We start from the raw sequence: 16,592 nt of genomic DNA on the forward strand, positions 1-16,592 counted from the left end.
CTTGCAGGCATTACTTTCTGAACCACCCTCGTATAATATTGGATACTCACCAATGACGACATGATAAGCTGCGCATACAAATTTCCATTGTATAAGAAATAGTTATTATCTAATAGCATTTTTGGATACTAAGATAATAGGATACTATCTGGCTCACTATCTACGTGTTTAGTATTCATCATCATCTTTAAGTGATTGACTCAAATTCAAAACACTTGGGGATGAGCTTAGCTAATAGCTGTAATTTGGGATCCGGAACCTACTTAGGATTGCATCTGAGGCGTGGTATAATTCCGTCATGACTCGAACCTTCAGTCACGTTGACACGAAGCGATAACTATAGCCATCAGGCTACAAACAGCCCTGAAGAAAGTGGATATGGAGTATAGTTATGGGAGTAACTGCAGTACTGAAAGAATCTCTGTTCATTTTGCGTTGTTGTTGTTTCGTCTGTCATCGAGATCATAGGATACCTTTGCTCAAACTTGTTCCCACCTGTTCAGTGTGATATATATTGTAAAAGTTTGTTTCATGTAGGATGTAGGTAGAGCAAGGTAATAAAATTAGTGTTTGGAATTGATTGGATGGCTTTTATTATTATAAAATTTACTAAATAATAGTATTTATAGAGCTATTTTTGTTTATAATTTGTTAGGTTAGAAATAGGTAGTCCTTGAGCGTGAGGTCGCAGACTGGATTTTTACAAAACCCTGTGGCAGGCTAAGCAGAGTCTTGAAAAGAATTTTTAAAGTTTTGTGGCAAGCAGTGAGGAGGTTAGTAGTTACAGAGCTCCGTAGCAGGCTAAGCCAGGAGGAAAAAAAAAAAGTCCCGTAGCAGACTAGAGGTTTGGGATTAAGTTATTCTTAATGTTCCGTGGCAAACAATAAAAGGAACACCAGAGAACTGGTACTGGTTTGCTGATTGCTGCCGAATTTATAGGCTTCCAGGCGGCGGTAGCACTGCTTTTTGATGTTATCGTCTGCTTCGTAGAAGGAGTTAAAAGTTTGTTGTTTGCTGGTTGTAGTAAATCTACGTGGTGCATAATATTTGAAGGTTGGTGTAAAGAGACAAGCTTTGCCGGTAGATGTTACTGCAGTCTTCATATCTCTCTCATGTATTTTTTACCTTTCACGAAAATTCACGATTTCTCTTACAAATTTCGACCTAGAGACTTCAAATATTTACAGAAGAAACTTCATAACCTATTGAAGACAACAATCCGTGCCGATTTTTTATTTAGAATTTTGTTCATTGTTGAAATAGTTATATAATTAAAGGTTTGAATATCCATTTCAGCAATGAAGAAAATTCTAAATAAAAAATCGGCACGGATTGTTGCCTTCGATAGGTTATGAAGTTCCTTCTCTGAAAATTTGAAGTCTCTTGTTTGAAATTTGTAGGAGAAATCGTGAATTTTTGTGAAAGGTAAAAAATACGAGAGAGATACGAAGAATGTAGTGACATCTATCGGCAAAACTTGTTCCTTTAAACCAACCTTAACGTAAAATTATGTGGTGGTGTTAGTAAACAGAAGTGTAAAGTATTGTTTGTGCACAATACCACGTGGAATATAATATTAACACGATTAATGCTAGATATGTGAAATTTACAGTGTATGTTTGACATTGGTTAATTTTAATTTTAGAATTACTACTATGCTCTTAAAATTCAAATACTTTATTCAATAGGCATTTCATCTAGATAATCATTCGACATGGCTGTTTGTAAGAAATTGGGGACTACAAAAGAAGAAAGAGGCTTGGCAATACTGGAAAACGGATTTTGGCATGACTGCGAATTTTTAGTGGAAACTGAAGCTGAGAAACGGGTAAGGTATCTTAATTGATTTTTAGTATAAGAAAATTAAATGTTGATGGTTCTGCTGTAGTATTTACAATTTTCCTTTAATGAAAAGAATTGGTTAAAAAGAAAGAAAAAAAAAACTTATTGCTTTTGGGATAATCTTGCTGAGAGTTGTTTGTTACACATATATTTGAATTTGTATAAGAATTAGTATGATAGTTCTCGTGATTTTTCCGTGAAATATTTCGGGAAACTCCTTTCATCTACTGAATACCTTTTTTATTTACTAAAACGTATTCCAGACTTACTCCTTTTTATTCCCATATATATATATATATATATATATATACAGGGTGATTATAATTAAAGTCCTACTTTCTAAAAGAAGACGGCCAATCCAAGAGTTCCAGGTGTGACAATCTGACACTAAAAAGCTAAATATTTAAAAAATTAAGGACTGTTAGGCTAGTTTTTGTTTTTTTTACAATGGCAAAATATTTGTATTCTACTATCTTTAAAATATCAGTTTTCAATTCAGATTTAATGCCCTATATATATAAACTGCGTTCCGAGTGTAACTCACACCGGCAGTCAAACCATGGTTACCATTCTTCAATCCCAAAAATCTGTGAATATTCACACTTTACAAATCAAACACTTTAGAGCGATGAGATTTCAGGCTTTCGTATGATGTATGTATTTTCAAGAAAGCATGCTTACATTTTTTGTTAAAAAAATAGAAAAAGGTTCCGGGTATGGCCTCTTGAGTAGATCTTACAAATTAACTCTGTTTAATACAAATACATTTACCTATGAGTTTGAGCAAACAGTTTAAAAGGAAGTTTAAAACAGTCTTCTTTTAACACCGAATTACACACGCACACGCACACACACACACACACACATATATATATATATATATATATATAAGATTGTTAAAAGTTACCTGGTATTAAAAAAACAACTCTTCAATAAACTGAAGCTACTTTTCAGTGAATTTGACATATGTTATTTTTAAAAAAATACATTTTAAATAGTAACTAATTAAACACCTTAAGTCTAGCTAGTTTATCAACTTATTCCTAGAAAAATGACTAAATATTAAACTTGTACACTGTAATGTTAGATCGTTATTGTGTCACACAGGTACACTAGGATCACAAAAATGGCAGTTTTTCTGCTGATTTTGTAACACAATATTTTACACAGAAATTTTCGTAAAAGTATACACCACTCCGTGTAAGCCTTGCATTTCAATATGCGGAGGAGAAATATTTTTTCTAAATTATTCAAAGAAATCACCCACTCTTTATTACCAGCTGTGTATTTCAAATGTGATCCTCCAAAATGTTCAAGAAATATCACTTTTATCATTTTCGTTTTAGAGACACTCAACTGGCAAATGCAAACATATTTTTTTCTTTGTGTTAGTTTTGACACTTTACAATTCCGCCATCACGAATTTCCCTGCCTGCAAATCCTCTTCACTTACTTCAGTACCTGAAGGAATGAAACAGGATTCAACTTCATCGCTTGATTTGTAGTTAGAATCTGAGTAGACATCTGCAAGATGCAAGAGCGAAACATATTTGATGGGAGAACGGGAGAAAACAAGGATTTTGGGTGGGGAACTAATAGTTCTTCTTACAGTAAGAGAAGTTTTCTCATTGCTGTAGAACACGTGGAGCGACTTCAAACCTTCGATTGGGTGCAGATTGTTCCAGCGTTCGTTGAGTATCGGCTTAAAGGGTTGAATTTCTGCCTTCGCAACTAGAATGCAGCAAACATCTTTCATTACTTCATTAGCACATGCCGTAAAAGAATTTGCGTCATCAACATTGTGCCTTTTTGAACGAACGGCATTCCAAATTGATTTTTTAACAGTCGCACCAACTCATCAACTGATCCTTTGCCGTGGGATGCTGCAAAGAAGGACCAAGTTGCTGTGATGCCTAGTCTTGTTCCGAGAAGCAGTGGTTATAGACAGCGAGTAACGATATTTGAATTGAGCTGCACAGTTATCAGAGAAAAATAAATTTGTTTTAAAGCTCCATTTTCTTCTTTCTTTGTCACCATTCCATGTTACCAGTGACCGCTTGAATTTCTTCTTGTTCACGAAGAGTGTAATTTTCCGCCGAATCAACTTGGACCACTGCATGTTCAGGAGATATTTTGCTTCATTTTTTCGAAATGGCCGTGTTGGACTCGTTTGGTGAAGCAGTGGTTTTTTGAAAGGTACGAGTACTTTCTCCAGTGTGCCTACAGCAGACCCAAGAGTTGTTTTCTTCCTAACTTGTTTTGGTGTTTTGTCAATTTTAGTCCACTTATAGTGTCAAATGATTTGGCTGTCATCATACCCGGGCAGTAGATCTTTTATATTTGTAGATTTGCATTACCACTCACCAAACATGCAAGCCTCGTGGTTTCTGTCGCAGATCAGTTTTTCAATTATGTCATTATGATTATAAGGACAGTTCAGAGATGATAAAACTGCTTCAGGAAAAGTTTGCGTGCTGAACACATACACATAAATAGTTGGGTATACATGCAAATGGTAAAATATTGGTAGACCGTAGCTCAAAGAAAGTTGATCTTGATAGATCAGTATATGGGTAATCAATCTTAAACTGCCCTCGTATTTCATCTATAGGAAGCATGAGGTGACGTATGTACTCTCTCCTCCTTTCCTGTTTTTTGTCCGTACATCTTGTTTCCCAGGTGCCGAACGACTATCATCATCTCGATTATAGCACTCAGTTACAAGTTTTTTGACATTTTCATGCAGTTTTCTCGTGCGTATGTGCAGCGCAGTAAAATTTAATCTTGTAGTTGCAGATTCCCCGAATGTTTCTTCTACTAAACCCGTACGATTGCAGCTTTCTTGTTTGGGCTAGCAGGCAATTAACGTTTAACTTTCTGTATTGCTTTCCCAAACGACTGCTTTCGCTTATACGTTCCATCTTTCGGCGAAATCTTCAAACTAGTTTTTTTTTACCCTCTACATTTGTGTTTCCTCAGTCTTGCTTTTTCTTATGTCTCTGTGAATTGCTCTTCCTTCTTGGCAGGTTCCTTTTGTTGTATTCGTCTAACCTTATCTTTGGCTCTTTCTTGTTCTAAATATTTATTCCGTTTTCCAGGATTGGTCTCTTTTAGTTTTTGACGCCATTTGGTCGCTTAAGGCAAGGTTTCTTTACGATGAGCAATCTGCGAAAAAAACAGAAAAGAATATGAATACTTGTGCATCCTGTAATTTGTACACAGTGCAAAGATAATTATTCCTCAATGAATGCGGAATTATTCCGCAAATGAATCTGTACTGGGTTCTATATTAAGATAACGTACTCTTCGTATTTCCTCATCAGTAAGAGAATAAATGGTATCAGGAAACGTTACTTAATGCATTTACATCCCCGGTACCATAGTTTTGGATTTAAACATGCCCTTGTAGCAGATTATTATTTGTTGAGATAAAGGGAACATCTGAGTTCACTCACCAAATTCGATATTCAAAATAAGAACTCCTTGGTCTTAAAAGAACTGTAAGGAGAACTAAATACTGGGTTTATAGACATGACTTATAAGAAAAGTGAATATTTAACATCCCCTTTTTTGTATATACTTCAGAAAATTTAAAAATGTACAACTTTTAATAAAAAACACTCAGTAAGCTTACCGTACAGAACTGAACCCGGCGTCTAACTTTTTTCACGTTAATTGTTCTAAAACTTATCAATAATATAATTCTGAAGGAGACCTGAAGTCTTCACCCATCCCTAGCTAATTCTTATGAAACACTTATAATGAATACCCTCAAAAATCGCGGTTGAGTTTACTTCAAGCGTTTATGTCGTTCAGACTTCAAATTATTTTCATATCTTATGAATTTTTATTTTTATTTTATTTATTTATTTATTTTTGATAACGCTGATCTTCTACTGATGTCAAACATGATTAAGTCTTGAGAAAATCAATCAAAGATTTTAGACTGGTTCATCAAACTAGAGATAAACCTTCTGTATTTTGCTACTTAAGTATTATTTGGACTAATTTGAATTTTTAGTGTAACAGGATTACTTTATTCTGGATTGGCCGAAGAACCACTTTTCAGAATGATTTCAAATTTGAACTGAATATACTTGAAGAAGGAGAAAACGGTATGGCATAAGAAAACAAAAGTTCCAAAGTGCATCAATAGATGGTGCTGTAAGCCACACTTCTGCTCTAGAATTTCTTGCTCGCATAGAAGTGAACAGTGAATGGCGATGGAACATTTTGTGAACAGACGAAACCCATTTCCATCTCCAGGATAATTAAAAACTAATTTTTCTCATCCAATGGTACGACCTTGTGGTGGATGGGCTTTCCACTAACAGTGCCACAACTGTTGAAAGACTTGGAAGTCATTTTATCCGTCACAAAACCGAAACAATCATGCACATTGAGCAATACAGTTAGTTTAATGTGCAAATCATGCCGAAGTTTCGATTCAAAATGTCACTTGTAGCCGAATCAACTTTCGTTATGCGGCTTACAGCGCCACCTAGTAATACATTTTGGAAGTTATAAAAATAAGCATACATTAGCTCGTTTCTTACTAATGGAGTAATTTTGTAGTTTGATGCAAGAAAGTAAGTCGAGCATATCTGTAAGGAAGTACGTAATATTGACAACTTCCCCAAAATAGAATTTTTAAAAAATCGCCCTGTAATATCAGCATCTTAAGGTTGGTTTAAAGAGACAAGTTTTGCCGATAGATGTCACTACAGTCTTTGTATCTCTCCCATGTATTTTTTTTTTTTTTAACTTTCACGAAAATTCACGATTTCTCTTACAAATTTCAACCTACAGACTTAAATTTTTTAGAAAAGAAAATGAAATCTTTGAGTTTTACGTCCCACGGTTATGCCGGTTAGGCTAAAGGAGACGGTGATTATGAGAAATGAATGAAATGGTGGAATGAAGAAAGTGGGAGGAAACGGGAGAACCCCGAGAAAACCCACGCACACGGTGTTTGTCCACCACAAAGTTCACTTGGCGGTTTTTAGAAAAGAAACTTCATAATCTATCGAAGGCAATAATCCGTGCCCATTCTTTATTTAGAATTTTCTTCATTGTTGAAATGGATATCCAAACCTTTAACAATGGAACTGTTTCAACAATGCAGAAAATTCTAAATAAAAAATCGGCACGGATTGTTCCCTTTAATAGGTTATGAAGTTCCTTCTCTAAAAATTTGAAGTCTCTAGGTTGAAATTTATAAAAGAAATTGTAAATTTTCGTGAAAGGTAAAAAATACATGGGAGAGATACGGAGACTCTAGTGACATCTATCGGCAAAACTTGTCCCTTTACACTAACCTTAATGTGGCTGCTGACTTCAGGGATAGGATGTTAGGCGTAATAATGTAAAATGAGTGAACGCAGTGAGAACAGTACAGGTATATATTAAATACGGTTTTTCTGAGTTGCGTTTTTTTTATCATTTTATTTACTTTTATACAAACCTCTAACTTAGTTCTTTAAAACCCACCCTAAAGATGGCAGTCATACTTAACTGTAGAAATTATTGGCTAATATTAGTCTTTTATTTGTGGATCTGTAAGTACGCAGAGAGTCTGGTTACCATTCTTGCTTTGTAATCCGGAGGTCTCGAGTTCTAATTTAGTGACTGATCATCCGGACCAAGGTTTTACCAATTTTTCCTCAATTCTACCAGGTAAACTCCTACTTCATACCTTTAAATATAGAGAGTGACTACTTTTCATTTGTTTTCCCATAGGTGTATACTTTTTTAATGATTCAAGTATAAATTGGCTTCGAAGGATGTATTAGAAAGGTGGTTAAATAAACAAGTATTACATTTTTTCCCCGTAATTTCAAAGTGTTTACATTTAATTGTAGAAATATTTAGGTTATGTGTAACACAAATTTAAAAACCTATATTTTTTTTTATTTCTTTTAATTTCAGCACATCTACAAAATTCGTAATCATGGTATCACCTGAACAATTGCTATGTCATAATTTTCTGGCACGTAGTACATGACCGCACAGTATCAGGAGAACTGGAAGAGCATATGCTGCACCGCTGAAAAATTGCTCAACTGCATTGTGTATGTTGATGTTTCTTGATGTTGTAGTACTTTCTTTTGTAAGGTACTTGTAGTGTAGTGAGCCCAATGTAGGTAATTCATTTATATCATCATCATCTACCCGTTATTGGCAGGTCACTTTCCGTGACATGAGAAGCTTTCAGGCACAATAATCTTCAGCTGATCCCTTCGCCATGATATACTGGTAGCACTTTTCTGTTTTAATACGGTTATTACCTTTAGACTTAGTCGCCTCTTCTCTTTTTTCCCTTCCACTATACTTTATATCACTCCCCCATAATAGAGTTTCCTTTCAGCTAGTTTCCCTTTCTCTTTTCAATTACATATAAAGTTGTTCAAGTTTCTTCCGTGAGCCATTGTTAATAAATCGATTTATTTTCAAGAATTTTTAATCATCACAGCAACCATCATCAGGAAGGCACGCAACACGTATTAATGTGTGAAATTGAATTAACAGCGGTGTTTTATTTACAGTAACTAAATACAACTGATATTATTAGATAATGGCATTTACGGGTTTCCGTGTATGTTACAAGTAATTGGATAATTGCGATTAGACTAATTTCAAGTTCACTGGAGGGATTACATATCGTCATTTGTGAAATACATAGTTAATCCTTATTATTTAGGTTTACCAAAGTAAAGTAAAACTACATCCCTTGAGTTTAAATCTGTGATGTGCTTCTTGTGCATTGAATGTGTTGGGAGATAGTTTCATCAGTATTTGTAAGTAATATTGTCAAGTCTCTTAGCTTCTTTTATTTTATTTCGTCACATAATGGAGGAAGCGACTTTGTGTCCACCCTGTATTTTCCTAAGATGAAGCATAAAGGTAATCTGGGCTGTATTTCAATAAAAAACTTAACTGGAATTCCTAAAATTAATAAAACGCTTATTACAGTTTAAATTCTAGAGGTTACACCAATTTCGTATTTTCTAGTGGGCTTAATATTAATACGTGCCTTCCGTCAGGAAAAGTTCTAAGTTACAAGTTAGAGCACTTCCTATGTTATTAGGTAAGGCGTAGTTCGTAACCTTACGCTTATATATTACAGTCTTGACGGGAAAAAAAAGGGGGGACTGAAACTTTGTAGATCAAAAAAAAAAAAAAAAAAATTATACGTATTAATGTTAAAATAAGGAAATTTTAAAGGCAGCGCCTGCATTACAGAACACCTATCGTTTCACAATTTGCGCAGTGTAACAGGAAATCCCTAGGAAAGTTGAGAGTCAAACCGTGATTTGCAGTCTTTCTGATTGCAATGCTACACTAAAGACGTAGATATTCCTTCTTGATTCCTGTAATGATACATAAGTTTTTGTATTTACTATACATCATTTGTATCATGATCTTGTCCATAACATCCGCCCTAACCCTTAAGCAACTCGCCTGCTTTTTGACCTTTCCAGCCCCCACACTTCTCAGTGAGTTAGTATATCTAGTATAAATGGAAAGTCGATAATAGAATAAGAGTCTTCAAGTCATTAAACTATTTTATATTAACCCAGTATATTTTTATTCATTATTTATTAATTTTGCTCAGGCCGTAGCTAATATGATTTCTTAGGAAGAATAGAGAAGAAACGGGAGGGGCCATAGACATCAAGTAAAACTACAAAGCTCTGTATTTATTAATGATTTATGAAACCTAAAACAGAGCACCAGCTCCTTGTAGAAAGTATATACAATACTGGGAAATATTACACTACACAAATCCAAGGTTACGATTTTTTTTTTTTTTTTTTTTTTTTTTTTTTTTTTTTGTATTGCTATTAATAGCAACGGACGTCGTCACGTTTATCCTTTTTTCTTTTAATTTTCTCAAATCAACAATTACGAATTCTGTTTAAAAAGTTGAAGGAAATATATCGGACAAGAAGCATGAGCTAACACCAGTATACAATGTGTTAGATCTGATAAAATCATTTTTAACTATGAGATACTAATAACCTTCACATGTTTTCAGTATTGGACCAATATGGCGGACTGCGCAACGCCTTTCATCCCAAAGTGCTTCACTTTCTTAGCAGGGGAAGGGCATCTGTGTTACTATGAGGTTGATTGCGCATCTGTTAAATCGGGCTTTACTGTGTATACATATTAGATTCAACAATTTCTCCATTTGTTTTGCGTAGTTGTTTCTTCGTGGAATTAGTTTCTCCGTACAATACATGCTTCAACCAAATATATGACTTTTTTTTCTCTCTCTCTCTCTCAGTTCATGTAATCATAAAAATACTTCTCTCTTCTTTTTAAATGCTTCTTTCGCCGTTCCTATCCGTTTTTACGTTTCCTGTTTCGCATTTAAAATCCCTGGCATGATGCTGAATGCATGGAATGCTCCCAAAATATATATAAACACCAAAACATATACAAATATAGCTGCTATTTTGTGCTCCTATTTGCTTAAAGCTTGACATATTTTATATGTTTAGTATGTTTTAGGAATAAAGTACCCAGTTATGAGAATCTGCTGACAGTCGACAAATTACCATCGATTTTCAGGTAATCAAAGGAAATAAAGGCAGTATAATTATATGAACGAAATTGGCTAGACAGAGAAAAGAGAAATCATACGATCTTGATTCGGTTTAAATACGTTCTTATTGCTATACACTTCATGTATGTAATGTGAACCTTTATGAAAAGGTTAGATAACGTAAATGATGTAAAATTTAAATTGGTCGCATAATGTAAACAACTAAAGTAATTGGTGCCGAAACTATTTACTCTAGCTTTCAAAAATTGCTCTTAATCAAATTTTCATTCATCATTGATAGATTTCCGTGCTTCACGAATACTTTTCCTTCTCGTTGGCAACTAATTATCCTGTCTTTGAATATAAAATTAATAATCTTATACTTTTTTTTTTTTTTTTTTTTTTTTTTTAATAAGAAAAATCAAGTCAATATCACAAACGTAATATTTCATCTGGTAGCGCCAGACATATTCCTAATTGGTTGAAAACAATATGATGATTTATGATACAAAGCATGTGTAAAGTAGATGGCATTTGTAATATTGTGAAGACTCAAGCTGCATTGGATCACACACTTAGCTGACAGTTGAAGGCAGGGTGGCGCTGAACTGCCAAGTTCTTCAAATCATGCTATGTTTTGTGCTTTAAACTGAAGTTACCGATTATAAAATCCCTACTTTTAGACGTGCATATTGCTATCATAAGTATAGGAAGTTACTAGAAGAATGATATTACCCGGCCGTCTGTCTACAGATACTGCTTGCTTGCTACGAAAAAATCTGTGACGTAGTTATATAACATGTTCCCAAGATGTCGATTTCACTGGTACGGGGGATGCCATTTTTCCTTCTCAAAACATCGTGTAATGAACATGCTTGTTATCAAAACAGATTCAGGGTTGCCACTTTATAAACAACTTTTAAGATTTAAAAAAATAAATAAAAAACTAATAACTAGCAAATAAAATTGCATTTAACAATACCAATAACAAAAATACGAATAGATAAAACACAAAATAGAATGACAGTATCAAAACCGATACAATCACCAAAATGTTGAGCAAACAACTTGAGCAAACTACAACAATAAACAACTAGTAAATTTTAGTAGCGTGATTCTCTTAAAACCTTTTTAATAGCCTGACCGTTCTCTTCAAGCTTGCCATTGTTCAAATCAGTAGTGTGAAATTTAGTGAGCTGAATTGTTTATCTTCTTAACAATTTATTTCAACTACTATGTTCGTTTACTTCAATCATGCCTAAATTCTGAGTTACGTTAATAGAGAACACTGTACACAAAAAGCAGTAGCTCATTATTTGAAATTGCGATTGATAAATTCCTCGTGCAAATTTTTGAGGTTAGTGTAAGGTAAATTTACTGTACTATACTGGCAACCCTTAACTCGTCATCCCTCCTACATGGAAATGCCAAACATATATCATTTATCATCCCCATATCCTTCACTGTTCATCTCATCTTCCCTCTGTGCAGAGTTTTCTCGCCGCATGCGAGCTATATCAAACTTTTTTTTTTTTTTTTTTTTTTTTGTAATATTTTATTCAGGGTCCCAAAAGTAGGTTTCATCTCTTTTCCCCTTTATTCAGGCAGGAAGTGAGAAAAATACCACTTTCGAACTCAGTATTGATTTTCGTAGAGTGAAAATGGTAAAAGATAGCAAGAAAAATGGTCTTTTGGTATAGATACAGCACCTCAAAAACAAATTCCATGTCCGTCTTTATCCCTCTCATTAAAGCAAAGGTGGCTGATGTGGTACTTTCGGTTTCAGTATCAAAATGTGCAGCTCACTCACACATTTATTTCGTGTGTGTTTTCTGGATTACGTGTACCATCAAGATGTGAATGTCTCTTTTGAAGAAAATGAAGCCATAGGCATTACTCAGAGCTTATATGTAATAATCCGTAGTATTTACAACATAATAGGCCTATAGCTGGATTATAGTAGATACTTAAGTTTTGCACATGAAACAAATGTTAATACAATAGATACAAATGAACTAATCTTTTAAATACACGCGTATCACTTCTATTAATTGTTCATGATGCCAATCATCACTGCACATTAAATTACGAAAAACTTTGATCATGTTACAAAATGCTACCTCATGGTGACAAATCAACTGAAGCGTGTTACGTAACTCCCACGCTGTTGCTAGCTATTAAAATGCAATATACAAATAATCCCAAACATTTATTTTAATAAAAACTGATTTTTGAACTTCTATTTTTTAAACTCAAGAACGGTAATCTAATTGACCTCGTAAGATTTTTACACGTATTTTGCAAAACTGGAAATCGGTGCATTGCATTTTGGCATTTTCAGTACGGTTTCTTCTCATCATGTGTATGTAAATTTCATTACAGCTGCATGTTGCCTTATAAATGTCCGATGGGAAATCTAAGTTTAAGAAGTAATTATTGCCGCTTTATATATATTACACACGTACTGATAATAATAATAATAAATATATAAAAAGAATAAGCACCAGGAGGAAATCGTCCAATTCAACTGCAATTCGGTAGATGTGTACCGATATGGAGGGTGTGTAAACTATTAGTTTCAAAGATCAGGAACATCGTTAATATCTAACAGATGGTAGTAATGTCATCAGTAAGGAATTCGGGCCTGGTCGTTTCGGTCAGTTGTGAAGCGTGCGAGGGAGAGTCAGAGCAGTGCAGGAAGGTTATCATAACGTTTTGTCGCCGCATTAGATAGCATTACTATAGTTTGATGACAGTACCGGGCTAAAATAAGAATTCCCATTTCCTCTAACACTTTCATTCTACCATTTATTTAGTAATCATTCAGTTTCAATAATCATCCGTCTCCTTTAGCTTAGAACACGGGTGCCCACAAAGGGGGGCTATGACGCAAACTGCGTCATTGAAATATTTGGGGGGGTTAAAATCTATATAAATATGTTTGATGGGGTGTAAAAATTAATCGAAAAGATTTTTTTTTTCATGGAAGAACACCTACGGATAGACAATTGAGGGGGGGTGCGTCATGGATATGAGGGGGGGTGGGCACCACTGGCTTAGAAGGACATAATCGTGGGACGTAAAACTAGAAATTTCATGTTATTATAGTGCGACATATTTAAGTTTCACTTTTGCTTTTACCTATAGTTTATTTTACCCCATTTTTTCACAATTAGTAACGGTCTGAAATACTAGCCGATTTGCCTGGATGTGTGTATGGACTGGTGAGTACACAAATCAATAATATATATCAATTTGTAATTTAATAAAACTGAATGTAAACGAGCATGTTAGTCATGTGTTTGCGAATGGAATGTCATGCTTCCATTATTAGCTTGTTAGACAATAGCAGTAGTAAAAGACATGCATGGTATTTATTATTTATATGTTGATAATGTATTTTTAGGTGAAAATAAAATAACTGTCCAAGTGTCCAGCTAATAAGGAAGTAAATGCTAATGACGTGATATTAACAACAGATTTGAAAATCATCTTACATTTTGCTAATATTATACTGGTAGTACCGTTATTAGCACTTTGTCCTAAAGATTTCTAGTTGATAAATAAAGTGAACTCACTGACACTACACAGCTCACGAAGTCGCCAAAATGGCACACATTTAGCTATATGATACGTGGTTCGGATCTCAATGCCTTTATATTTGGACTTCTAAAACGGGCTTTTACTACCTTTAATTTACTAGTTGCTCAAGTACGTTACAGTGCGAGAACAACACATAAATTCTGAATTCTCACTGGAAATCGTACGTGGCAACACACTTGTTAACTATTCGAGTACGCGTGGATAGACTGAATGTTCTGTTAAATAGAGCATGAAATTGCTTGCTATACTTTCGTTACGAAACTTGAAAAAATACAGTAAAGTAATTGTAATGATCATCCACATTACAAAAATTAATCTTAGAAGTAGGAGAAATTAGTTATCAACGATTTGAGAAAATCTGTAGTATTAGATTGTTACTGTATACTAGTAATTTGATTCTTAGTAAATCTTGTTTATCTTTTAAAAAATAGTTGTCAGAATGATTTTGTTACTGCTTTACTTATAGCTTTAACAGGCGTTTAGAACCTCTCCTATATTTTATCTGAAGTTCTCATGCCTCATTGGTAAGAATATAAAGTCTCAAAAAGATTGAAGGACGTTGTTTTCATTTTATTTATTTTTTTGGTATATGCAGATTTTGTATTTCGGAAGGGTGAAAGTGTAATAATTGCCTTTAAAAACAGTGGGTTCCAAATTCTATGGAATGTTTATTTGTAATATATTTAACTTTAAAAAAAAAATCTTGAACACTATAGATATGGTTGCATGGCTCTTCTTAGATGGAATGATCATGTATAACATCACTTTCACATACAGATAGCTTAACACAGAGTAATTATTTTAGTTTTTTATATTTAAAGAATTATATAATTACATTCTAATAAAAATAGATATGAAGGTGAATGGATTTTATTATTCGCCTGGTATCGTGGAGATTTTTTTTTTTTTTAAATTTACATTAAGATCGAAATATCGTCAATAATGGCTGTCTCATAAAAGAAGCACTTCATTGATTGACAAATTTTGTCTTTTACAGGTATTTAAAGCTCATCGAATGATTCTTGCTCGAGCAAGTCCAGTGTTCGAATCTATGTTTTATGGAAATTCTTCAGACGAACACATTACAATATCTGGGTTGCAGCCAGAAGTATTTAATTCCATGTTAATGTGAGTATTAATATGCATAAGAGTTCAAACATTGTTCGTTGTAAAATGTGTCTTCATGTATGAAATACCGAGGATGGGGTGGGGAAGATCAATGGCTGTAGTAGAGGTACCATAGTAACACAATATTCATTAAACAGAAAATATTCATGGGTCGCTTTATCATACAGTCACAGTCACGAGCTTTCCTAATTAATACAAAGGGATTTTTTTTTTTTTTTTTTTTTTTTTTTTTTTTTTTTAAATAAATAAATGATTATGGATGTTTATTCCTGATTATGAATGCATAACGATCGAGCCCAAATTTATCATTTTAATATCCATTCTGCAAATCTTATTGTTGTTTAGAGAGATTTGGCAATTGCATAAGTCACAATGCTTAATGTTATCTTCTGTTCACTTGTTCTGGCATGTCTCTTTCTAGCGTCCGCATCTACCTAATCCGAACTTTATGATGGAATAAAACTAAATCAACCTCAAGTCCTAAAAACAATTTTGACATTATGTTTTGTTATTGTTTAGTATGTAACCTCAAAATGAGATACCATACCTGTGGTGTTTAGTATTAAAAATAACAGACACTGGAAAATGCTTCGGCGTATATAAGTATGAGGTTGAGGGTAGCATCACTACTGGTTTAAAAATCGTGTCGCCTGGTGCTTTTTCTCCACTTCAGACTATTGTAGGTGTGATTTAATACATTTGATGTACCTGAGAATTTCTGTTGAAGACTAGAAATTCGAAATTTTTGTATGATAGTCCATCCGTTTATCTACATTCACTTTTATAAGTAAAGTTGAAATATTTTATGATACAGAAGGTTGTTCGCTGTATGTCTGACCATTTTCTATTCGCTGCCGCCATCTGGCGTATCATGCTGGAACTATGGGTCTGCTGGCGGAAGCAGTGTTGTGTCTGACTTTGCAGGTACGTGAATTTTATCAAATAGCGCCGAAAATCAACCGGTATTGGGAGAGTTACGTAATGGCCCTTTTCCATGCTGTTATCGTACTCCAACATTGTGAAACAGTGTTGGGAGAATGGGTTAACTCTTTGAAGCACGGTGGTACTTATATTATACTACCGTTTAGATAACGTTTTAGAAACACCGTGCTGCAAAGAGTTAACACTCGCTGTGACTACTGCGAAAGCTATTTTGGCCGTTACACTCAACAGGCGTCCGTCGCGAAACATTCGCCCATGAAAACCACCAGGAGAAGGGCTGTAAGCAAAGTGACACCTTAAGGAGGATTCATCGATTGGTGTGCCAAGAATATCTCCCGACGCATCGTGATATGGGCCACAAATTCCACCTCACCATCAACTGTGATCAAAACAATTCGCAAGCGCTTAAGATTGAAGTGCGTGCGGAAAGCCTGTGCACACCTTCAGCTACCGCGTGCCGAACATAAGACGAAATGCAGGAAACTATAAAAAGTACCTGGCGGATTCCAAGTGGAAGAAAGTTGTC

General features: G+C 34.4%; 1 protein-coding gene across 3 annotated transcripts in view; it reads left to right on the forward strand.

Annotated features, from left to right (window-relative positions):
* The window catches only part of LOC145672486 (BTB/POZ domain-containing protein 6-B-like), a 41,283-nt gene that overhangs the window by 10,261 nt on the left and 14,430 nt on the right, over window positions 1–16,592 (forward strand). For all 3 annotated transcript variants that reach the window (XM_081741659.1, XM_081741649.1, XM_081741654.1), the window contains exons 2-4: window positions 1,689–1,828; window positions 7,771–7,913; window positions 14,994–15,124. In XM_081741659.1, the coding sequence (XP_081597785.1) occupies window positions 15,012–15,124 (113 nt within the window). In that variant the 5' untranslated portion in view covers window positions 1,689–1,828; window positions 7,771–7,913; window positions 14,994–15,011. The remainder of the gene's footprint in view (window positions 1–1,688; window positions 1,829–7,770; window positions 7,914–14,993; window positions 15,125–16,592) is intronic.

Source organism: Thermobia domestica, chromosome 2, assembly GCF_964235325.1.
Source record: "Thermobia domestica chromosome 2, izTheDome1.hap1.1, whole genome shotgun sequence".
NCBI lineage: Eukaryota > Metazoa > Arthropoda > Insecta > Zygentoma > Lepismatidae > Thermobia > Thermobia domestica.